Below are 24955 nucleotides of genomic sequence, written 5' to 3'. Positions count from 1 at the left end.
GCAGTTTGTCCCCGGCCCTGGTTGGTTGTGCGGGTGGCAGCCACTCGATGTGTTCCTTTCACATCGATGTTTCTCTCTCTCTCTCTGTTCCTCTCTCTCCCTCCCACTCTACCTGAACAAAAATGGAAAAAATGTCCTCGGGTGAGGATTAAATAAATAAATAAATAAATAAATAAAAGTGGCTAAAAAAACCTGGCTTGTGCGACTCAGTGGTTGATTTTCTTCTTTTTTATGGCCAAGTAGTATTCCATTGTGTAAATGTACCACAGGTTTTTTAAAAATATATGTTTTTATGGGTTTTTTAGAGAGAGAGGAAGGGAGAGAGAGAGAGAGAAACACCAATCAGCTGCCTCCTGCGTGCCCCCTGTTGGGGATTAAGCGCGCACCCTGGGCATGTGCCCTGACAGGGAATTGAACTGGGACCTCTCACTCCATGGAATGACGCTCAATCCACTGAGCCACACAGCTTTTTTATCCACTCATCTACTGATGGGCACTTGGGCTGTTTCCAGACCTTGGCCATTGTAAATAACACTGCTATAAACAGAGCAGTGCATATATTCTTTCAAATTAGTGTTTCAGGTTTCTTCGGATATATTCCTAAAAGAAGAACCGCTGGGTCGTAAGGCAATTCTATTTTTTAATTTTTTGAAGAAACTCCATACTGCTTTCCACAGTGGCTGTACCATTCTGCACCCCCACCAGCAGTGCACGAGGGTTCCCTTTTCTTCACATCCTCGTGAACACTTTGTTGTTTGTTGATTTATTGATGATAGCCATTCTGACAGGTGTGATATCTCATTAAGTGATATCTCATTATGGTTTTAATTTTCATCTCTCTGATGGTTAGTGACATTGAGCATCTTTTCATATATCTATTGGCTATCTGTATTTCTTCTTTGGAGAAGTGTTTATTCAGGTCCTTTGCCCATTTTTTAAATTTGATCGTTTGGTTTTTATGGTGTTGAGTAGTTCTCTATAAATTTTGGATATTAACCCCTTATCAGATGTATTGTTGGCAAGTATGTTCTCTCATTCAGTGGGTTCTCTGTTCATTTTTCAACATTTCTGTATGTTGGTGAATTTTTATTTTTTTAGAAGTTGGAGAGGATAGATAAGCGATAAAAGCAAGTGTAGTAAAATGTTAATAAGAATCTAGGCAGCAACTGGGTGTTTGTTTCCTCTAAAATTCTCTCAATTTTTCTGTACGTTTAAAAAATTTTATATTAAAAATGTTGGGGGAAGAGATTAACCAAAGAACTTATATGCATAACCCATGGACACAGACCATAGTGCAGTGAAGATCTGGGGGGGTGGGGGTGGGAGAGGGGTGGAGGGGATCAATGGGGGAAAGGGGGTCATCTGTAGTACTTTTCAACAATAAAGATAATTTTTTAAAATGTGGGGGTAAAAAACTCGAAGGAAAATGATCACAACTTGGTGTCCTGTCCTAGCACATCTGGTCTCCCCTTCTCTGCTTTTTCTTTTTTTCACTGAGTTTATCATTATATAAAGTATGTAATTCAAGTATTTATTGTGCTCATTTTTGTCTGTATCCTTTCACTAGAATGTAAGCTCCCCAAGGACAGTAATTTGTTGTGTTGTGTTTTGTTCTATTTTCTGCTGTGCCCTCAAGTCCCAGAAGAGTGTCTGGCACGTGGCAGGTGCTCAATGAGTATTTGCTGAATTAAGAATGCATTTCTGTATCCCTAGGACCTAGGTCAGTGTCTTGCACAGTGTTGGTGTGCAATGAACATCAAACTGAGATAGAAGTTCTGCAGAAGGACTTAGACTAGACCTGTTGTACTAGAGTGGTTCAGAGCATGGACTCGGGAGGCAAAGGGCCAGGGTTTGGATTTGGATTCTGTCACTTCCAAGTGTGGTCCCTACCTGCATTAACACCTCTGAGCCTCGATTTCTCATTGGTGAAATTAAGATAACAAGAGTAGTATCTTGGTGGCGTTTTTGTTTGCATGTAAAGCACTTAGGACTTCATAAAGACTCAGTAATTGGTAGTTAATTACAAAACAAGAACAGCAAAAAGATGGAGTCTTCCGGGCATGTCATCCAAGTTCCATCCCCCTGCAGGCTGAGCCAGGAGAGGCTAAGGAGATTCCCAAGTTCTTCAGACCTCCTGGGATGGTTTCTCTTACTTCAGATAGCTTGTCGCTTTTCCTCCTGCCCTGGACTCTGGTTCCTCTTGGTGCCATGAAGCTCTCTCCCCCACAGTAACCGTGCGGAAGTTGGGTGGGGGACACAGGAGGAGTCTGTGGGGCAGGGACAAGAACTTGGAGCTTTCTTTTCCCCCTGTTCTAGGCTTCGGTCTCTCACTGGTCATGGAAGCAGGTCAAGTGGTAGGTTGCTGGCATTTCAGGGCCTAGAGGTTGAGAGAACAATAGTCTGGAGGAGGGGGCGTCGACAGGCCTCTTAAGCTGCCCTCTCCCTTGATCCCCTTTTGGGACAGGGCACTACCTCAGCGTCCCTTCGGTCCTTCTGCTGCCTCAAGTCTTTACTCCCGGTGGTGGCCCCAGCTCTGAGCAAACCCGGGACCCATTGAGCATCTTCCTGCAACTCCCTCTTGGAAGCGGGGTGGGGTGGAGTGGGCGGAGGATGCGCTGAAACTGGGGATCTAGGGGCATAAGGTTGGGGACTGAGCTCACCCTTGGCCCAAATCCTCTGCCCCCGCCCTAGGGTTGCCAGTACCCCAGATATCTGGGCAGCTGGGGCTGAGCCTGGGGGCGCCACTGCCTCTGTTCCTTTAAGGAGCCGCTGTTTAGCATTCCTGCCGCTGCTGCTGCCGCTGCCCGACTCTGCACGCTGATTGGCTGGGATCAACTGAGAAGGGAGCCAGGGAGAGATGCTCTTGACTCCACTCAGATCCATCCTGGGGACCAGTGCAGGAGCGGTCCTCGCAGCACCCAGCCTCTGCCCAGGCTCCCGCTTCTTCTTCACCGCTGGGCCTAGGCCCAGGAGCCACGACGGGCGACACGGAGCCGCCAGTGCTGGAGGGGGAGCCGTGGGCGCGGGGCAGCGTAGGGGCAGAGGCCCCGGGACGCCCGCCCGGCCCCAGGCCCCGCTCCGCCCGGGCGCCCCCACGGGTGCCCCCCCCTTCCTGGTCCGAGCAGTGTGAGTGTGCCCGGGAAGGCGGCGGCGTGGAGACCGGCGCTGGCTGGGGGGTCCGGGCCGCGGGGGGCAGTGCCATGCACAAGCACCAGCACTGCTGTAAGTGCCCCGAGTGCTACGAGGTGACCCGTCTGGCCGCCCTGCGGCGCCTCGAGCCTCCCGGCTACGGTGACTGGCAGGTGCCCGACCCCTACGGGCCAGGTGGGGGAAACGGAGCCAGCACGGCATACGGGGGCTACAGCTCGCAGACCCTGCCTTCGCAGGCGGGGGCCACCCCCACCCCGCGCACCAAGGCCAAGCTCATCCCCACCGGCCGGGATGTGGGGCCAGTCCCCCCTAAGCCAGTCCCGGGCAAGAGCGCCCCCAAACTCAACGGCAGCGGCTCCAGCTGGTGGCCTGAGTGCACCTGTACCAACCGGGACTGGTATGAGCAGGTACGGAGCGGTGGGGTGGGGGCAGTGGGGGCCTGGAGGCCTGGGGTGCAGCAGGGGCTCCTGGGGCTCCAAGCCAGTGGACCCTAAGCCCTAGCGTTGCAGCTGGGCCACGCGAGGCGTGGGAAATGTGTGCTTCACTGTGTGTGTCTGTCTGGGGGTCTCCATCTGGAGGGGATCGGACGAGCTGTGTGTCGGGGTGAGGCATGGCGGAGGGGCACATTTTCCCGGGTGGGAGAATTGGGCTTGTCTCAGTGCGGGGGTTCAGCAGTGTCTCTGTGTCTGGCAGGGGGCGGGAGGTTCTGCGGGGGCTGTGTGTGGTGTGTGTCTCCGCGGGAGGGGAGGAGGGGGCACGGTGCTCTGCGTAGGGGGACATGTGTGTGTGTGTTGAGGTGTGTGGAGGAAGGCAGCGGAGTGCCTGGGAATCTATGTGGAGCCATGTGCCCAGCCGGCGGAGCCTCATCCCTCGAGGCCATGAGTCCCTCTCCGTCCCAGTCCCTTTGTGTGTGGATGTGCACATGGACGTGTGAGAGCGCCTCTCGGAACGTGGAGGTGTTTCTGTGGACGAGGCTGCAGGGATGGCTGTGTTTGCCCGTGTGTGCAGCTACATGTATATGTGTGTGAGCATGTGGCTGCAAGTGTGTGCACACATGTGCGTGTGTGTGTGTGTCTGTGTGTGGTGTCCCTGGTGAGAGGCGCTTGACAGGCAGGGGAGGGGAGGGGGAGGAAGAGAGACACGTCCCAAGCAAGGCTGAGAGGATGCTAGGAAGGATGGACTCTTTTGTCCAAGCAGCTCTGAAGTGTGTGTGTGCTGGGGGTGGGGGGTGGGGGGTTGGAGCCAGCCAGCTTCCTCGCTCCAGAACAGGCATGATGCCTGGAGCCAGGCAAGGGGCAGCTGCCCTGGTGCAGGGACTGGCCCCAGTGGGGCATGCCCCCTTGGGAACCCCCAGATGTGGGAGAACCTGGCCCCCCAGGCCTGACTTGGCACAGCTTGGGGACCCCTGGGTGCCAGGCACAACTCCGGCTTCCACTCCCAGACTAAACTGCCAGCTTAGAAAATGGAAGGAGCATCTGTGGGAGAAGCAGCAAAATGGAGGCTGGGCCGGCAGAGCTAGGTCCCCGGAACGCATGGCGGAGGGCCTGTCTGGTTATTTGGCTTTGCGGCCCCCAGGGTAGGGAGAGAGGAGGAGGTTTTGCTGTCGAGAGCAGGTGCTGACTGCCCCAAGCTAGTGACCATTCTGGCTGCCTCTGTCCTCCTCTGGGGATAGGATGTGCTCACTCAGAAGCAAAGGTGGGGACTTCCTGGGGAGGGCAGTCCTTGGTCCTGGCCCTCTGTCTGTCCACACTGTTTCCTGTGCCCTGCCCTGCCCCTTGCCTTCTCCAGTGAGGACACCTCTCTCCTTTTCCTCTCTCTCCTGGGCCCCTACCCTTGCAAACACTCTCCTATGCTTGTCCTGCTCAACTGGGAGACGGGTGACAGTTCCAAGGCTGGGCCAGTTGGCCAAGGTTTCTTTGCGAGGGCTGATCCCTGGATGGCTTCTGGCCCTGGGAGCAGAGTCCCTGAGGGGGGGCAATGGTAGGGTGGACCAATGGGAGCCGGAGCCTCTGGGTCTCCCTGGAGCTGGGCTGGAAACGTGGCTTATCACATGTGGGCACACATGGTACCCCAGATGCATGCCAGAGCTGCATGGGTGTCCTTTTCCCTGTGTTTCTGTCGCATGGTACTTCAGGCAGCTGTGTTGGTTTGGGGACTCCTCCTGGGATCAGGGACCAAAGCAGGGCGTACAGTCTTGGGGTCAGGCCTAGAAAAGGTGGAGGCATGACTAGCCAGCCCTCTCCCCATCTCCTCCTCTCTGCTTCTCAAAGCCAAAGCTGTGTGGGGTGAAGGTGGGAGGGAGAAGCAGAACAGGGCATGTGGAGGAGCTCCCCCCCCCCCCAGTTCCCAGTTCCCTTCTTCAGAGGAGGAGACCAGGGGCAAGGCAAGAGGCAACACAGCCAGGGATAAATGGGGAGCACGTGCCCACTTACCTGGGGAGAGAGGGCTCCTCCATTTGGGGGGGGGGTGATGAGAGTGGGAGCCAGAGAACAGGTGCTACTTGTCTGTCCAGAATCACATTTTCACTTGACAAAGGCCACAAGTATGACCTGTCTGGGAGGTCACCTCTGTGGGCTGGTCAGACCAACCCTGTGCCCATGACGATTGCGTGTTAAAAGGCCATGAACTCAGCTGCCAATCGGTCCATGGTCATCAGCTTCTCCCTGGTGGGGAGTCTTGTCCATTCTGCCCTGCCCACCCCTGGCTTTGCCTGGGACTCCCAGCCTGATCCTCCCCTGGCCCTTTCTGCCGGGAAGCACAAAGGGTTCAAGATTAAACAGCCCTTGGCAGGGAATGGAGTAGGACTTGAACTCCTCTAACCACATGAGGAATCGGGCTCCTGGAGACCCGGGAGAAGATGTAGAATGAGGGTTCACGAGGTACTTTCTCCGATGAGCTCTGCCGGGGAAGGGGATGAGTGGCCAAAACACCAGTGGCCTTGAGCTCGCTCTAATCCACAGAGCACCTGGAAATCCAGGTTCGAGCCCTCGCTCTGCCACTAACTCCCAGTGCACCGCCAGGCACAACCTGTGTCCTCTCTGGGCCTCAGTGTCACCATCTGTCACATGAGGGAGGTTGGACAGGATGGTACCTTGCTGTCTTTCTACCTCTCACATGGTGGGAGTCTGTGGTCCCCCCCACGGAGAGCTGTGGCCCAGAAGGCAAGCAGGTCCCTGTGCAGGTCCTGAGTACCGCATGGGTGCTGGGCTTGGCGCGGTTTACCTGCCACGCTCCACTTCTGCCGCCCCCTCAGGCCAGCCTGCACCCCTCCTGGTGAGCCACAAGGCCCTGCAGCCCAGCCTCTCCTTGAGCGCACCACTGGCTGGTTCGGTCCCAGACCATTGATCTGAGCTAAATGAGCAGCTGGGTTTGGCCTGATAGGGCTGGAAGCAAGGGGAGGGGGGCGGACTCCTCCGGGTCAGCCTGTCCCCATCTGGGGCCTATAGGTGTCTGGGGCCCATTTGGGCTCTCCTATGCTGTGGGGAGTGGGGAGAGCGGGTTGACCGGGGGCCTGGGTGCGGTTACAGGAGGCACTTAGGGAACCGCCTGTGTCTCCCCCCAGGTGAATGGCAGTGACGGCATGTTCAAGTACGAAGAGATAGTGCTTGAGCGGGTGAGTGTGCCAGTGGGGCGGGATGAAAGGGGCGGGAGGGGTTGAGCCAGGAGAGGGAAGGGCCTTGAACCTCAGTCTTAAGACTCAGAGGGGGACCTGCACTGAGAGGATGGGGAAACAGCGGCAGGCAGAGACCGCATCACTGCATCCATCAATCAACCAACTAACCAATATTAATTGGCCTTGCTCGCTGAAGCCTGGGGAATTGGGGAGGGGATGGCTTTGCTGAGGCCTCTACGCCAAAAGGATCAGCACAGGCTGGGAAGCCACCAGGTTTCTGACAAATGTACCCTGGTCTGCCCTGGCCCCTTCTGAGGCCTGGAGCACCTGCTCTGGAGGATAGGGGGAGGTGGGGGAGCCAGGGACCCTCCCTCGTGCCCTCTGAGTAAGCAGACGGTGCCCTTCCACCCCTTTCTGCAGGGCAATTCCGGCCTGGGCTTCAGCATCGCAGGTGGCATTGACAACCCTCATGTCCCCGATGACCCTGGCATCTTCATTACCAAGATCATTCCTGGTGGAGCAGCTGCCATGGATGGGAGGCTGGGGTGAGGTGGCCTGGGAGCAGGGCGGGGGGCAGCAGTGGCAGGATGGAGAGGAGGGGAGGAGGACCGCCTGGCAGGCTGACCCTGGCATTCAATCTGAGAGGAGGAGGGGAAAGGAAGGAGGAGGAGCGGAAGGCAGGGGAGGGGAGAGAAGGAGGCGGGAGAGGGGGTGGAGGGGCGGTGGCGCAGTGTCATGCCTCTTGGGCTTCCCCCACAGGGTGAATGACTGTGTGCTGCGGGTGAATGAGGTGGACGTGTCAGAGGTGGTGCACAGCCGAGCTGTGGAGGCGCTGAAGGAGGCGGGCCCTGTGGTGCGGTTGGTGGTGCGGAGGCGGCAGCCCCCACCCGAGACCATCATGGAGGTCAACTTGCTCAAAGGGCCCAAAGGTGCGGCCCTCTGGGTTCCCGGGCTCTGGCCAGAGGTCCGCGGTTGGCCCTGTAGGAAATGGAAGGGAATAGCCTTACTCCTTGCCTGACTCCCCATTCCAGCTCACAGCCTTCTTTCCTGACCTCATGACTCACCTTACTGACCTGGGAATGGCACCCTAGTAGTTTGGCATCCCTGGGGGGAGCTCCCTTGCACGAGTGTGTTGGCTGGGGGTGGGGGTTGGGTTTGGGATCCTCCCAGTGCTCTAACTCCTCCCATGGTCCTCTCCTGCTGCCTGGTTCCCACCCAGGTCTGGGTTTCAGCATTGCTGGGGGCATTGGCAACCAGCACATCCCGGGAGACAACAGCATCTACATCACCAAGATAATCGAGGGGGGTGCTGCTCAGAAGGATGGCCGCCTACAGATCGGGGACCGGCTGCTGGCGGTGAGACAGCCTTCACGGGGATGCCCAAATGGTAGGGTGGGAAGGTGGAGCTCCAGCAGCCTCTCACCCCACCTGAACCGCACTCGGGGACTAGGCATTGTGGGGGATTTCAAGAGCATCCTCGGAGTTGGGCGTATCAGATACCAAGGTGCTACTCCTTTTCATGGCGGGGAGTCCCTCACCTGCCCTACCTCGAGCTCAGACTCTCTGCTCCTCGAAGCACTGCTCTTGCCTCTGACAGCACTGAGCGAACCCCCCTCAGGGCTCCCGGAGAGGCCCTTCCTTCCCCGAGTGCTAGCCCGAAGGCCTCTCCTCTTCTAGGTGAACAACACCAACCTGCAGGACGTGAGGCATGAAGAAGCTGTGGCCTCGCTGAAGAACACCTCTGATATGGTCTATCTGAAGGTGGCCAAGCCGGGCAGCCTTCACCTCAACGACATGTACGCACCCCCTGACTACGCCAGCAGTACGTACCCACCTGCCCTGTCCCCGGGCTGAAGCCCCCGCCCCTGGCTCCTGGAGAGGAAGAAGTTCACACCCCTTGTTCAGATAGAGAGACAGCAAAGGACGGGTGCTCAGAGGAACCGAGTCCAAACCCCAGCTCGGCCCCTTAGAGCCGGTGCCCTTTTGCCTGGCAGAAAGGAGCTGCCTTCCTCATAGGCCTGCTGCAAAGATCAAATGAGATCATGGACGAGAAAGCCCTCGGAAAACTGGATTAGGCTATAGAGATGTGAGGGATTATTCTTAGTTACACCTCCAGTCATGCCTTTCTTTGTAGACTGCCTAGACTCCAGCTCTTTCTAAGACTCACAGGAGCGAGCCCAGGATTCCAAAAGGGACTGTGGAGGAGGAATCCTGGGGGTGGAGTGGGGCGCAGAGGCAAGGAATCAGCACCCCTTGGTGCTGAGGTGCCTCTGAGGTGGGGTGCGAGGATGGTCCTTGGGGACGGGAGGAGGGTCCCTCCGTGGAGTGGTCTCCAAAATTTTCTCCCCCTTTCTGGATTCCAGCTTTCACTGCCATGGCTGACAACCACATAAGCCATAACTCCAGCCTGGGTTATCTCGGGGCGGTGGAGAGCAAGGTCAGCTACCCTGCTCCTCCCCAGGCTCCCCCCGCCCGCTACTCTCCTATCCCGAGGCACATGCTAGCTGAGGATGACTTCACCAGGTGAGACCCCCACCCCTATAGAGGGTGGGAAGGAGAGGAAGCAGTTTCTGGCTGGCCACAGGCCTAGTGTCGTATGGCAAAGGAGAGGGCCAGTACCTCATCGCTGGCTCCCATCTCTGGGGTCGGAGGCCCAGCCCGTGGGGCCCTAAGAAGGGGCAGAAGAGGCTGCAGGGACAAGTTGTACCATCAGGGGGAGTGCCAAGCGTGCGGCCCCGATCCAAAGTGCAGAGAAAGGGTGGGGTGGAGTGTTTCGAGGGCTGAGGAGGTGGAGGCTGCGGGGGTTCCTGCCCCGAGACAGTTGTCGCCCCCTCTGCTGCAGTCGTTCCGAATTAGACAAGAAAGCCGTGCAGCGGGTGGGGTTGGCGGGACGCGGGGAGGCTGGCGGGCCGGGTGGCTTCCTAGGGACCCGCCCCGCCCCACTCTGGCAGTGGAACTGGTCGGGCCGGCTGGGGTTCCGGGGACAGGTTTGCCTTGGGGTGGGGCCTGCTAGGCTGCTGGGCCGGCTGCAGAGGGGCCGGAAGGATAGGCGGACGGGGGAGAGCCGCAGGAGCCATGGAGAGGGCGCGCAAGTTCTCGGGCTCGGGCTTGGCCCAGGGCTTGGGCTCGGCCTCGGCCTCGGCCTGGAGGAGGGCTTCGCAGCGGTGGGCCTGGCCGCTCCGCTCCCTACGACCTGGAGGGGATGCCAGGTAGGAGGAGAGGAGGGCTTCCAGCAAGAGCATCCGGCCTCAGGGAGAAAGCCTCGGGCCCAGACCCGGAGCAAGAAAGGAGGAGTCTTGGACTTGGGGCTCCTCTGGTGAAAGATGCTCAAAGTGAAGGTGGTGGGCCGGGCAAGTGTGCTGGGAGTCCGGGGTACGGATAGCCCCGAGTGGCAGTTGCCCTCACCTGATAACACTGTGAGCATTTACTGAGGGATTTCTTAAACATGGTTAGTTGCAGGTTTTCCTGTGTTTGTTTCCTTTCTTCAGTTAGGCTCCTATGCCCCCTTTGGGGGGACCTGGGAGTTCTTGATCTCTGTCTCCCACATCACCAAGCAAGGGTGCATAGTAGCTGGTGACTACATTTGTTGTTGGGGAAGGTGGGAGGGTCATAGTGGGGGGTGGAATTTCGAGGCAGCAGGAGAACACGTGGGAAGTAACTATGTGCATTCTGTGGGTGGAGAGTGCAAGCAACCCCAGGGTGATTCCACTGTCCCTAACTGGCTCCCCTTCTATGGCCCGGCTCCAGCACACCAGTTGGCTGGATAGGAGACTCTGGGGAGGCAGAGGACCAGTGAGTAGGATCTGAGCTATGGTCTCCAGAGTCCAGGCTAGGACTTTGCTGACCTGAGAGAGTAGGGCACTGGGAAGCTGACTCCAAGCCCTCAGGAATAGGGAGGGAAGAGGAACTGAAACTTGGCACCCGGCAGAAAACAGCAGCCAAGCAGGTTCCAGGAAAGAAAGGGAGGAACAGGGTATCATCCATAGGGACCCGAGTCCTTCTGCAGGGATATGGACTGTTGCAGGCTGGCCCTCATAGGGACATGTTTATATTTACCTTGTCCTGACTCTTTCACTGCTTTCCCACCAGAGAGCCCCGCAAGATCATCCTGCACAAGGGCTCCACAGGCCTGGGGTTCAACATCGTGGGAGGAGAGGATGGAGAAGGCATTTTTGTCTCCTTCATCCTGGCAGGAGGCCCAGCTGACCTGAGTGGGGAGCTTCGCAGGGGAGACCGGATCTTATCGGTGAGCAGACAAAGAGGAGGTGGGAGGATGGGAGCTGTGCCAGCCTAAAAGGGAGGAGAGGAGACCCTGCTTTCTCCAAGGAATGCTTCTTGAGATGGGGGAAGAGCTAAGACCTGGAGAAAACTTATATTTTCTTGATGGACATCCTTAGGGAGGGACAGGGACCAAGACGAGACTTATTCTTGAGGAGGTAATGAATGTCTCTTTAATCTTAACCCTGGTTGGCATTTGACCCCATAAAGATGATTATTACACTAGAGATGCCATATCCTTTAGGTCTTCTTTTAGGGGCAAGAATGGGATATTGAGAAAGGCATCTGAGTAGGCTTAGCGATGGGCTATCCATCTCCCTTTCCTAACTGCTAGACAGAGGATGCCCTTCCTTGCTTTTGGGGTGGCTCATAGCTCCTCTCTTTCAACAGGTGAATGGCGTGAACCTGAGGAATGCAACTCATGAGCAGGCTGCAGCTGCTCTGAAACGGGCTGGCCAGTCAGTCACCATTGTGGCCCAGTACAGACCTGAAGGTAGGGGAAGGAAGGTCGGGCAAGATCATTTGAGGAGTTTAGACTTACGCTAAGTGTCGGCCTTTTGCCATATTGGTATCAAAGCCACTAGACCAGGTCCCTTCTGTCCTAGTACAGTGACCCCTTGCTCTCTGTTTCCTTCTGGACAGGGGTAGGTTTGGGCTGGTTGGAGCATCTATCAAGGTTGTGCTCAGAGCTTGCTGATCAGGGCTGCAGTACAGCAGAAGGCCAGTAGAGGGCAGCAGCCTACGGGGGGAAGCACTGAGATTGGGGCGGCTGAAACAAGGGGAGGGGGAGGAATGGGGCGCGGTGGGCTTAGAGGCGAAGACAAGGAACTATGTGCCCTGGAACAGGAGGAGGGTAGCTTGGTTAGAAGGACTTCAGGGAGAAGAGATCCGACCTCTTAAGACATCTTGGGCCAAAGCTCTATGGCCACTGCCCCCCATTTCCCTCTCCATATCAGGGTGACCATGAAAGACCCATCAACGCGCCAAAAAGGTGATGCCAAGCCCTCAGGGTAGGGAATCGGGAGTGCACCCCCTCCCCCTACAAGGGGCCTTCTTTGTGTTCTCAGGGAGCAGTCCCCTGGCTGGGGTGAGTGGGCGGGGCCTGTTATGCAAATGAAGGCTTTTGATTGGCTGGGGCCGGCGGAGGCCCAGGTGCCGAGGTGAGCTGCGGGCCGGCGCGCCCCAGCTAGCTGGCCGGCGGGGTGGCCATTGGCTGGCCGAGCGCGGCCTCCAGCCGCACGCCCCGCCCCCTGACCCAGGAGGCAGGCGCCCCTCCTTCCCCCCCTCGCGCGCCTCAGGCGTCTCCTCCTCCTCCCCGCCGTCCCCCTCCCCCCTCCTCCCCTCCTCCTGCGCGCCCCGCTTTGTGTCCGTGGTCTCCCGCGCGGGACGGAGGGGCGGCCGGAGCTGGCGCTTTCTCAGCACTAGACCTGGACTCGGACCCGCGCCAGGTGAGGTGGGGCGGCCGGGGGTCAGGCCTCCTCCCGGCCCGCCCGAACCTCTCTACGGTTCTGTTCTCAGACTCTCTTTTCCAACACTGCGCCCCCCACTCTGCGCTCTCCCCCAGCCCCTGCGGGCACAGCTTGCATCGCCTCCTAGGGGTCCCTCCCAGGCCCGGGGAGCGCCCCCTCGCCCGTTCCTGGGCCTCGTCTGCGGCATCTCTTGGCCATCACCTCTCCCAGCCCACCGGCTCTGCCCCCTTCGCGCTCCGGGCCTCGGCCCTCCACTAGCAGCTCCCTAACCCCTAACCTCTGAGGAATTTTCTACAGCGCTCCTCCCCCCACTCTGGAATCCCCCAAACCGGGCTACCTCTGGGAGCCCCCGGATGAGCTTGGCCTTCTCGGGGGGCTCCTCACCCCGCTTTTGTTTGCACCGACTTCTTTCGCCTCCCCCTCCTCTTTGTTAGCCCGGCCTTTGTCCCTTAGGGCTGCAGCGCTCGGGCCCTTAGGACACCTGGGCCCCTTGGGCCAGTTACTAATGTGGAGGAAGGGACCTCTCCCGGGCAGGTGCGCAGGTTCCGTGATGGGAGAGGGAGAGGCTGGGAGCCCTGTCGCCAAGCCCTAAGGGGTCTAAAGCACCTACCTTTGTCCTTTCTGCCCTACCCCCACTCTGGTTCAGTACCTCCAGCCAAGAGCCTGAAGGGAAAGAACAGAGGGGCCTGCCACCTTCTGTGCTAGACTTTTTGATCTGGACAGAAGTGCAGAGAGGTAACCAAAGGAGAGTTGGCTGGTCTGAGGTAATGGGAAAGAGATGCAGATGGACACTCTGAGTCATTTCTCTCCATGTTTGGTGTTCAGCCTAAAGACAAGAAACACACCTTAGGGTTATTGTTTTCATGATTTCTGCATTTGCTCTTGGCTTCTTAGTGTAGAGCTACCATCTGATTTTTATTAGCAACCGGTATTTATCCAGTTCATGCCCACAACTTTGATAATGTAGGTTCTGCAAAGAAAATGGTTTCTCTCACATATTTGTGTGTCTGTGTGTGTGTGTGTGTGTGTGTGTGTGTGTGTAGGAGAAATTGATGTGTTTCTTTCGGTTTTGCTCTCTGATGTTGGGCACATGGAAACAATACTGTGAATTTATCTGGTGGTAGGATGTTGGATGTGACTACATTTTTTTGTGAGTTCTCTTGGGGGAGTGTAACTGGTTTCCATACAAAGCTGCAAGTTGTCCTGGGTAAAAGGATTCCTGCAGTGCCGGTACTCTCTGAGACTTTCTGGGAGTGTATAATGTATATTGAGGTGCTGTCTTACCACTTGCTACACAAAGCCTTTCTTGAAACTCTTAGGATTTACTTGGACCACTGCTGTTAAAACTCTGCCACCCGGATCTTACTTCTTTTAGTTTGGTAATTCCAACAGTGTCCCAATGTGCAAAAGCTTTTTTTTTTTCCCTCTCATTTGAAAATGGATCCTTGGAGACAGGTCCAGAGGGACTATTAAGCATTTCGTGTTGGGCTCCAAATTTTCTTTGATAAAGTGATCGTTTTTAAAAATATGGACTCCATGTTGATCATTTTATAAGTATATCAAATACTGTTCTTTGGAAGACTGCTCTCCATGGGCATTTACAAAATGAATAATCCAAATATATGTCTGTTGGCTAAAATGGCAGAGACAGCATGTTATTGGCCAAGTAAGTGTTCATTTTTTTTTCACATGGAATGTGGAAGCTGGAAAGGATTATGTAGTCCAACCCCTCATTGTGCAAACCCAAACAGCTACTGAGAACAAGGACATGACTTGCCTAAGGTCATGAAGGGAAAGTTGCCGAGGGTCAGCAGTTGGTTCAATCCTGAGGTCAGCCAGTGGCACTTGGGCATGCCTGAGAGATCTGAGACCTGGTTAGAACAGAGGCACAACTGGAAAGGACTGGGGAACGAGAGACTAGGGAAAGAGAGAGAGGGAAAGAATGATGTATGTGCAAGGGAAGACCAGAGTGGTCTCCACGGTGGCCACTGAGGCAGCCAAATCAGTGCAGCCTTTAGCTAGATCCCCTTTAGCATGAGAGCTTTGAAAAATAGCTTTGACTAATTACAACAGAGTAACAACAATTCTTCTCCCTTCTTAAGTGGCTTAATTGAGATATAATTCACATACCATAAAATTCACCCATTTCGGCATAGGACTCCATGGCTTTTAGTGCATTCACGGGGTTGTGCGTCCTTGGTCACAGTCAATTTGAGAGCATTTTCATTACCCCTCTCTTTGCACTGGGTGCAATTATTGGAAGGGTGATGGGTATATCTCCCCTGGGCACCTAGGGGCTGGATGGCAGCTGGGTGGAAGGTGCTCTGATCTTGAGATTTTTTTTCATGTATCTGGTTTGCTTAATGTGGGTTAAACCCATTGTGAAGATAGGAACTGTGGCTATTTGAAATGTGTACTGTGCCTAGCATGGGTGCTTTACAAGTATTTTTCTGCTGAAGCTTTGGAAAATATTAAAGTCGAAGTAGAAGTACTAAGTGATAAAGGTACCACAGTGAGAGATACTGTTTAATAGTTTACACTCCTGATTGCTCCAAACTGCTGTGGACACAGCAATCCTACCTATTAGCTAAAAATAGCATGATGTTTTGGGCATGTATAATCCTGCTTAAAATTCAAATTGAAAATTTAAACAACTGGCTCTTGGCAAAGGCTCTTTTCCAATCTATTCCAAAATGAAAAATATTTTTTCTGTGACTCGTGGAATTGCCCCACCAAGGGTCTCATGTTAAAACGTTTTGATTTAGAAACGATCTCCTACATTTTTCCCTCTAGTTACTTCGTGTTAGCCTTTGTTTATAAACTGAGCTACTGTTTTTTTGGAAAGCCCTTTCATTTATAGAGTAGAACCTGAACCCCAAATCAGGAGGCAAGCCAGAAATTGGTCACTAAGGTAGCTAAACTGGGAACTGATCCTTTGTGACCAGTCTTTGCAACTGGAATGTAAATCCAGACATGCTGGGGGTACAGGGAGCAAGAGAGGAGGAGAGTTTTCCATGCTCATTTTAAAGTGCTGAGGAAGTACACTGTCACCTTGGGAACATCTTCAGGTAAGGCCTGGAAGAGTCAAGGATCAGTGTTCATAATAACTTCAAAGCATAGAAGGGATATTTCCCCCACAACATTTAAGTGACCTTTCCGTATCCCCATGTTTAAGAAGGAAGGATGTCAACATAGCCCTCCCCTATTCGTGAGATCTCTCTCGGGACACAGAGGCGAAAGTTTAGCAAATCCTGAACTGTCTGTTGCCATCCTAAAAGAAGGCTGATGTAGGGAAGGAAGAAAACGAATGCCTGCTAACAGCGTTTCCAGACCGAACGATTTGAAGGCAGCTGGTATCATATTTATGTTTGTGTGCCCAGCACCTGGTCCAGAGCGTGGCACGTGCTTTGTTGAATTGAATCACCGAGTAGCTCTGTGTTCCAGACGGCTCTGGAAGCATTTCAGGATATCCCTGTGGGGCAGGTGGTGTTACCCCATCTTATAGTCGAGGAAAATCAAGCTCGGAGATGTTGAGAGAGTTGCTAAAGGTCACACAGTCAGTAAGGGGCAGAATCAAAATCGGAAGTCAGATTTCCTGAGAACTTCAGGTCCTGGGCTTTTGCTATTAGGTCACGATTACCATCCACCATAGCAGAGAAGCTGGGAGCCTCCGCTGTCTACCCAAGTACATAGCAAAAGATTCTGCTCTGAGACTCTTCAGGTGCTAGAACCTGTTAGCAAATGGAGCAAAACCGACTCCCAGCCCTGGCCAGTTTGGCTCAGCGGTTAGAGCGTCGGCCTGCGGTCCGGAGAGACCTGGGTTCGGTTCCCGCTAAGGGCACGTACTTCGGTTGCAGTTTGTCCCCGGCCCTGGTCGGTTGTGCGGGTGGCAGCCACTCGATGTGTCCCTTCACGTCGATGTTTCTCTCTCTCTCTCTCTCTTCCTCTCTCTCCCTCCCACTCTATCTGTACAAAAGATGGAAAAATGTCCTCCGGTGAGGAGTTAAAAAAAAAAAAAAAAAAACGACTCCCAAATGGCAGCCTTTTAGTTTTCATGGCCAAAGCTCCTGCAGCAAAGGAGGAAGGAACTTGGAGGTAGAGGGGCTACTGGAAGCCTGAGGGAGACCCCCTCTCCTACAAAAGAAAAGGGGGCTTAGGAAGACTACCATGGAATAACACTGTGGTGGGAACCCCGGACGGAGCCCAAAAACAGGAGTTGGTTTGCCTGACTTGATGGCAAATGCGTGCCGGCTTAAGCACCTTATTGCAAAAAGTAGGCATTTCTCATCACCTCAAGTGAAACGGAGCTGTATTTGTCATTCATACGTTCTGACCTTACAGTTCACTCATTAAAGGTGCGATCACTGGCCAGTTTGGCTCAGTGATTAGAGCATCGGCCAGCGGACCAATGAGTTGCGGGTTCGATTCCAGTCAAGGGCATGTACCTCGGTTGCGATTCATCCCTGGCCCTGGTTGGGGTTGTGCAGGTGGCAACCAATTGATGTGTCCCTCTCACATTGATGTTTCTCTCTCTCTCTCTCTCTCTCTCTCTCTCTCCCTGCCCCCCTCTTCATTCCTCTCCCTCCCTCCCACTCTGTCTAAAACAAAAGTGGAGAAATGTCCCCAGTTGAGGATTAAAAAAGTTGCAATTCAGTGACATTTACAATGTGCACAAGTCATGCAGCTGTCACCACCATCAATTTTAGGACACTTTCACCACCCTAAAAAAAAGAGAGTCTGCACCATTTCAGTGTCACCCTCCTGTCCCCTCGGCACTAAGCAACCACTGATCTTCTTCCTGTCTCTAGGAATTTGCCTATTCTGGACATTTTGTATAATATACAGGGGTGGGCAAAACTACATTTACAGCTGTGAGGACGCGACACAAATTATTCTTCTATCGTTATTTGTTGATGATTGTCGTCTTTTCCATACAAACAACTGTACACCTACTTTTGCCCACCCCTTTATGGTCTTTGTGACTGGCTGCTTTCACTTAATATTGTGTTTTCAAGGTTCATCCATGTTGTAACATGGATTTATACTTCATTTCTTTTTAAAACATTTTTATTGATATTTAGAAAGAGAGGAAGGGAGAGGGAGGGGGGAGAGAGAGAGAGAGAGAGAAACATCAATATGAGAGTGTAACATCCATCAGCTACCTCCTGCATGTCCCCTGCCAGGGATTGAGCCCACAGCCTGGGCAGGTGCCCTGACCAGGAATTGAACAGGCTACTTCTTGGTGCATGGGATGATGCCCAACCAACTGAGCCACACCGGCCAGGGCAATACTTCATTTCTTTTTATAGCTGAATAATATTCTGTTATATGGATATACCACAGTTTGTCTATCCATCATCCATCACTTGATGGGCATTTGCATTTTTTCTACTTGTTGGCTGTTATGAATAATGATCTTTATGGACATCTGTATGCAAGTTTATGCATGGACATTTGTTTTCATTTCTCCTGGGTATATATGCCTACTGGATCACATGGGAACTCTATATTTAACCTTTTGAGGGATGGCCTGGCTGTTTTCCATAGCGGCTGCACAATTTCACATTCCCACATCTCCACCCATCCTTGGCAATGCCAGTCTTTGATTGTAGCCATCCTGGTGGGTGTGAAGTGATCACTCATTGTGGTCTTCACTTGCATGTCCCTGATGGCTAAGATGTTGAGTATCTTTTTATGTGCTTATTGTTTGTCATTCAGTGTTGCTATGCTTGGTCCCCTGATTTGATTCTTCCACTTTCCAAATTGACCTGGGACCGGAGCAGGCCAACTCTGTTATTAGGGCATTAGAGGGAATGAAAATGATAAGGGACCAAGTTTACTGCTTTCACTGTACTGGAGGGCTTTAAAGATTGGGTGTTGATAACTTTGGGTAGGAATGCTTACCTGATAAAAATGATAAGGTTCACCTTTTTTTTTTTTTAAGAAATAGCTTATTCACATACCTTACAGCCCACCCATTTAAAGTGTACAATTCAGCCTGGCCGGTGTGGTTCAGTGGTTGAGCATCGACACGTGCACCAAGAGGTTGCTGGTTCAATTCCCGGTCAGGGCACATGCCCAGGTTGTGGGTCAGATCCCTAGTGGGGGGCATGCAGGAGGCAGCCAATCAATCTTCTCTCTCATCGATGTTTCTATCTCTCTCTCCCTCTCCCTTCCTCTCTAAAAACAAATGAATGAAGGAAAAAATTTTTTGAAGTGTACAATTCAGAGGTTATAGAGTGTTTGGGGTGCGACTATCACCACAATCAGTTTTAGAACATTGTTCTCACCCTAAAAAGAAGCCCTGTCCCACCCTGGCCGCTATGGCTCGGCAGTTAGAACGTTGGCCGTGAGGTACAGTGCCGGGTTTGATTCTGGCCACAGGCACGTACCTCGGTTGCAGTTCGTCCTGGTCCAGGTTAGGGTTGTGCAGGTGGCAGCCAATCAGTGTGTCTCTCTCACATCAATGTTTCTCTCTCTCTCTCTCTTCCTCCCTCTCTCCCCCCTGCTGTATCTGAAGATAAATGTAAAAAAATAGCCTCGGGTGAGGATAAAAAAAAAAAGAAGAAGCCCTGTCCCATTAGCAGTCTCTCCCCGTTTCCCCCCAATTCCCCTGCTTCCCTAGCCCCAGGAAACTACTAATCTTTTGTTTCTATAAAGTTACCTTTTCTGGCTGGTTCATGTACTTGGAATCTTACAATATGTGGTCTTTTGTGTGTGGCTTCTTTCACTTAGCATGCTTGTAAGGTTCACCCATGTTGTAGTGTGTGTCAGAACGTCATTGCTTCTTAAGGCTGAGTGATGCTCATGCTGTGTGTGGATAGACCACCCCTTGTTTATCCATTCATCTGTTGATGGACTTTGGGTTGTTTCCACCTTTTGACTATTGTGAACTGTGCTGCTATGAACATTCATGGGCAAGTTTTGTGTGGTCATATGTTTTTAATTCTGTTGGGTAGATATGCTTAGGGGAATTGCTAGGTCACAAGATAACAACATTTTCAAGGAACTGCCAGACTTTGTCCCAAAGTGGCTACACCAGTTTTAGGCCCACCCTGTTTTTCAAATTTGGAAGAGAAAATTGTTAACCTTTTGTCCAGGTCTGCCTCGTGGGGCTGAACTTCATGGGTGAGCTGGCCTTTTGTGTCTTTCTGTGTAGCCCGAGGACATGGTAGCTTCAGCTGAAAGAGATTTCTGAATCCAGCTAGACAGGCGCTTTCTTGTCCTTGTCAGATGGTTTGAGGCAAAATCTTAGGAGCTTTGGTGCCTGCAGAACATTGGTCCTCCTGATGGGGTGGAATGATTACAATAATATGTGACAGTGAGAATGAGTTGTTTCTGATGTAGTTACTAACTTTTTAGGATTTCTTTTACTTTAATGTGTTCCTTATTGGAAACTTTACCCTCATATTTACACTGTTGCTTTGTTGAAAGCTTTAGACTTCAATTCCACAATTCAAAGTTAGATCAGTGCAAGTGAGTTTGGAATTCAGTTGACAAGTTCCTGTTTGTACCTAGACTGCTACTGAATCACACAATCTTGAGCTAATCACAGCCTTACTTTAGTGAGGGTCTTGTCTCTTCTTTTTTCCTGGGATGATGCTTTCATCCTCCTGAAATGGGCCTTGGTTTACTTTTCACTGAATTTAGATATCTTAAAAAAAAAGCAAAGGCCCTAGAGATTTGGGGATTTTTCCACTTGATGAAATTAAGTGATTAAAAAATTTTAATAAACTCATAGAAGAAGATGAACAGAATCTGTATAAATATGTACATCAGGGATCTGGACACATGTCCTTCTGATTTTCGAAAAGGATGAAGAGAGTCTCGCAAATCCAGACTACATTATTAAGAGTTGCTTGTGAACACTGAGAAAAAGAAGTGATGAGTACAGGAACCAGTATTGGTTCACCACGGTCAAACAAGTCATGTCAGACTGGCCAGACTGCCTTGATGGACAGGGTTGGTGACTGGCAGGTCAGGGCAGTATGGCAGACGTGGTATATGTAGATTCCATGAAAGGTACTGCAAGGCTTCTTTGGTTCACTCTTGAATCAGATGACCAGGTGACAATAGCGATAACACATTTAAGTGGATTTGTCTGTAACTGGTTGAATGCTCAGTCCCAGAGTGAAATGCTGAATGAGCCAGGAGCAGTGTGGAGGGGAGTGTCTAGTGTGAGTGTGCCCTGGCTTTGTCCTTGGGCCTGTCTTGTTCATTTTGCCTCCCCACCTCCCTCAAATTGTATTGATCCCCCCCACCGGGATAGAAAAGTATTGTATTTCGATTTGTAGAAATTTGGAAAACACAGAAAAATACAAAGTATAAAAAAAGATTCAAATCACCTGTAATCACCCCCAGAAATAACCACTGTGTGTGTGTGTGTGTGTGTGTGTGTGTGTGTGTATTTTCTGCCAAACTTTCATGGTATACCATATAATATGTATGTCTATATCTCTTTCAAGATTGGGACCATTGTATTTAAACCCTTTTATATCCTTTTTTTAACTTAACATATGCCATGCTTAAAATGGTTTTTAATAGTTAAATAAAATTGTATCATGTGTGCTATATTTCATGCAACTATTCCCTTATTAGTGGACATTTAAGTATTTTCATTTTTTAAAAATCTTATAAATAACTCTTTGATGGATATATATATATTTTTTATTCCTCACTCGAGGATATTTTTTCATTGCTTTTCAGATAGAGTGGAAGAGAGAGGGAGGGAGGGAGAGAGAGAAACATCAATGTGAGAGAAACATATCAATTGGTTGCCTCCCTCATGACCCCCACCAGGGCTGGGGATCACACACACACACACACACACACACACACACACACACACGATTTGGATTTTGTGTTTCTTCTGGGATTATCAGTTACTGAAAAATGACCACAGATGTGTAAACAAATCACAAGAGTCTTTTCTTTCTCTAGGTCCCATTTTCTGGGTTCTTTACCCAGAAATTTTACTCAAAAGAGATTCAGTTGAGACCCCAATAAAGACAGTCAGGGAATTTGTGATCCTGTTGGAGTGACTACTGTGGAGAACATTTGAATCTAGACTTTCAACTGATGTGATGAAACAGAGAAATTAGTTTCCTTAACTCAAGTTAGCAAGCTTAGTCATAAGATGCTGTTTCAGTCACTATATTGCAGCGTCTCTGTCAAACAGAAACGATTGTTAGGAACAAGAGTACCCATCACCTTGAGAGCAGGGAAAGGTGTAATTCTGTCTTCATCCTCATCTTATCTGGATGAGGTGTTTTGTCTTGGGGTGGTTCTTATATATACTTTGGCTTACAGTCAAAGGTGCTAAAGGCTTTGTTAATCGTGCATGTGAATACACTATATGACATTCCTTTGAAATAGACAAAAGGCCCTATTTGAGGCTTTTACCCTGATGTGCTGGGTGATTCCAAATAGGTGAGAAGGACCAATAGCAAGCCCTGTGGATAACTTTTTCTTAGCTTGATATGGGATCAAAGCGTTCTTCATTCCACTCATTTCAGACCAGATGGCTGAGTGTAATGAAATCTTTATATACTATACTACTTTCGCCCAGTAAATCTTCCTACCTCCTCATTAAGCTCTTTGCAGGACAGAAACATCCAGTCAATAGGAGTAAACTGGAATCTTTCATGGCACTAATCTGGCATGTCTTGTTTTCTGTTCCCAGTCTCAGGATGTTATCCAGAGCCCAGGCTCTGTGTGTATGGCTGAGGAAGCACATTGTGACAGTGCAGGGACCAGAACAATGACACCGAGGTTTCTGTTCTGGGTTAGTCATAGTTCCAAGCCCATTGTTCTAAAAGTAGAGCTGAAATGATTTTCCTTCCAGCAGCACTTGCCCATATTGAGGCCTGTTTGTCACTCAGCCTTTAGAAATGTTTAGTTGTTGTGTTTTGTTTTTTTTTAACAATTGATGCCCATTGATTTGGTATTATTTGGACCCAAAGAGTTTAGGATTATTTGCATATGTGACGAATTCCCTCTTCTAGTTCATATTAAAAAAGTAAATCAGCCCTGGCCTATTTGGTTCAGCGGTTAGAGCGTCGGCCTGCGGTCCTGAGAGACCCGGGTTCAGTTCCCGCTAAGGGCATGTACCTCGGTTGCAGTTTGTCCCCGGCCCTGGTTGGTCGTGCGGGTGGCAGCCACTCGATGTGTCCCTTTCACATCGATATTTCTCTCTCTCTCTCTGTTCCTCTCTCTCCCTCCTACTCTACCTGAACAAAAAATGGAAAAGTGTCCTCGGGTGAGGATAAAAAAAAAAAAAAGTAAATCAAACTAGGTTTGACACCTTATGGACCTCATTGATTTGGTCTTTAAATTATAATTATGTCAAAATTAGAAGAGCCCTGAGAAGTTGTCCAGTTTTAGTGGTGTCAGAATCTTTAAGTAGTGGGCTCCGTAATTAGAAACAAACCCAAGAGATAGCTTCATATTGTTTCTTTAAATGTGTTTTTATTGATTTTAGAGAGAGAGGAAGGGAGACAGAGATAGAAATATTGATATGAGAGAAAAACTTTGATCAGCTGCTTTCTGCACGCTCCCAACTGGGGATTGAACTCACAACCTGGGCATGTGCTCTGACCAGGAATCTAATCAGCGACATTTTGGTGCATGGTTAGGGCACATGCCCGGGTTGTGGGTTCGATCCCTGGTAGGGCACATGCAGGAGGCAGCTGATCGATGCTCAACCAACTGAAATGTTATGCTGTTGGGTGATTCATACACATCTCTCCACACTGGCAGGTATCTTCTCGATGGACTCATTGTTCTTTTATCCCCATCCATTTCTTTTGAAAACATGAGCTCTACTGTTGGGACAGGTGCTTGTAATTCAGACACATCCTGAGGGATTGCACTCCAGAGGGCACTATAGAACCCTCAAACACAGTTCCCACTCATCCAAATCTGTGACTCTGTCCTGAGGTTGTCACTTCATTTGCATCAGACTTCGGTCCATTTGCACAGTGGGTGATCCCTTTGAGCTCAGGGCAGCTCAGCAATGGCAAATGAGGGCTGTGTGGGTTTGAGATGGGAGCACCTGCGCTTCCGGGAGAACATATGCGCCTTTGGGCAGCCATTGACTTCTCTTGAGTTTCTTTTTTTTTTTTTATCCTCACCCGAGGACATTTTTCCATTTTTTGTTCAGGTAGAGTGGGAGGGAGAGAGAGGAACAGAGAGAGAGAGAGAAACATCGATGTGAAAGGGACACATCGAGTGGCTGCCACCCGCACGACCAACCAGGGCCGGGGACAAACTGCAACCGAGGTACATGCCCTTAGCGGGAACTGAACCCGGGTCTCTCCGGACCGCAGGCCGACGCTCTAACCGCTGAGCCAAACCGGCCAGGGCTCTCTTGAGTTTCTAAGCCAACCAAGACACGTGCCTTCGCCAGGCCTGTCTTCCCTACTCAGTATTTGTGCGGGGACTCCAGGTCAGGAAATGACATTTCTCTTTTTGACTTTATTTGTGTTTATGTCTTTCCATTGTTTCTCCCTGTCACAATCTGTGTCTGAAGTCTGTCATCCAGTTGTCTCTCCAGCTTCGTTGGCACTTCCAAACTGGAGAAGCCTGCCTTTTATTTTATTTTGTAGCATTTCCCTTTTATATCTTCAGTCAGATCATTGGTAATCGATACTGCACACAGAATAAGTACCCTCTGTTGCTACCATTTGTTTCCTGTCTACAGCATTTTCCTACCCATCAGGAAATAAGACCGAATAAACTTTCTATGGATTGAGAACCTGAGTCCCGTTCAGCTGTTTCCAGCGCATGACTAATGTCACTTTTAATTCTGAGGAGACAATTTTTCTATCATTAGAAAGGTAAATGGATTTGAGAGAACATTGTAGTCTCAGGCCCTTTTGATATTTTATTAGGCTATTTAGTAGCTCTGGGAACTTCTGACACATCAGTGTTTTGCAGAAGTGGTTTGTGGTTGGTGGGGTGGAAGGAGAAAGTTTTGTGTTCTTTGTTCTTACATTAGCTCCCGACGAAGCAGAAGTTGAGAATTACAGTGTCCAGGTTTGTCCTGTAGACTCTTTTAGCAAGTTCACACATTCAATGAGTTTATTTTTTTTATTTATTTATTTTTTAATCCTCATCCGAGGACATTTTTCCATTTTTTGTACAGACAGAGTAGGAGGGAGAGAGAGGAAGAGAGAGAGAGGGAAACATCGATGTGAAAGGGACACATCGAGTGGCTGCCACCCGCACGACCAACCAGGGCCGGGGACAAACTGCAACCGAGGTACGTGCCCTTAGCGGGAACTGAACCCGGGTCTTTACGGACCACAGGCCAACGCTCTAACCGCTGAGCCAAACCGGCCAGGGCTCAATGAGTTTATTGACTCAACTGGGCTGAAGGTTGCCTTGCTAAACTTGAAGAAGGAAACAAAAACCACATCAAAGAGCTTTGAGTTTTGGAAAGACA

The 24955-nt window shown here is 51.1% G+C and overlaps 1 protein-coding gene across 7 annotated transcripts in view; it reads left to right on the top strand.

Annotated features, from left to right (window-relative positions):
* Positions 1–3158: 3158 nt before the first annotated feature.
* Positions 3159–24955, top strand: part of DLG3 (discs large MAGUK scaffold protein 3) — a 51057-nt gene continuing 29260 nt past the window's right edge. For 2 of the 7 annotated variants that reach the window (XM_036271097.1, XM_036271095.1), the window contains exons 1-11: positions 3201–3557; positions 5285–5290; positions 6409–6462; positions 6713–6763; positions 7184–7308; positions 7523–7692; positions 7983–8119; positions 8441–8585; positions 9127–9286; positions 10853–11009; positions 11432–11534. In XM_036271097.1, coding sequence (XP_036126990.1) covers positions 3201–3557; positions 5285–5290; positions 6409–6462; positions 6713–6763; positions 7184–7308; positions 7523–7692; positions 7983–8119; positions 8441–8585; positions 9127–9286; positions 10853–11009; positions 11432–11534 — 1465 coding nt within the window. Of the gene's footprint in view, positions 3558–5284; positions 5291–6408; positions 6463–6712; positions 6764–7183; positions 7309–7522; positions 7693–7982; positions 8120–8440; positions 8586–9126; positions 9287–9815; positions 9973–10852; positions 11010–11431; positions 11535–12328; positions 12490–24955 lie in introns of those variants that run through there. The other 5 variants (XM_036271096.1, XM_036271098.1, XM_036271094.1 and 2 more) reach the window with 5 other exon arrangements.

The sequence above is a fragment of the Molossus molossus genome, unplaced genomic scaffold (assembly GCF_014108415.1).
Source record: "Molossus molossus isolate mMolMol1 unplaced genomic scaffold, mMolMol1.p scaffold_m16_p_2, whole genome shotgun sequence".
In the NCBI taxonomy this organism is placed as follows: Eukaryota; Metazoa; Chordata; class Mammalia; order Chiroptera; family Molossidae; genus Molossus; species Molossus molossus.
Note: the sequence above shows the minus strand (reverse complement) of the source record. Positions and strands in the feature narration are given on the sequence as shown.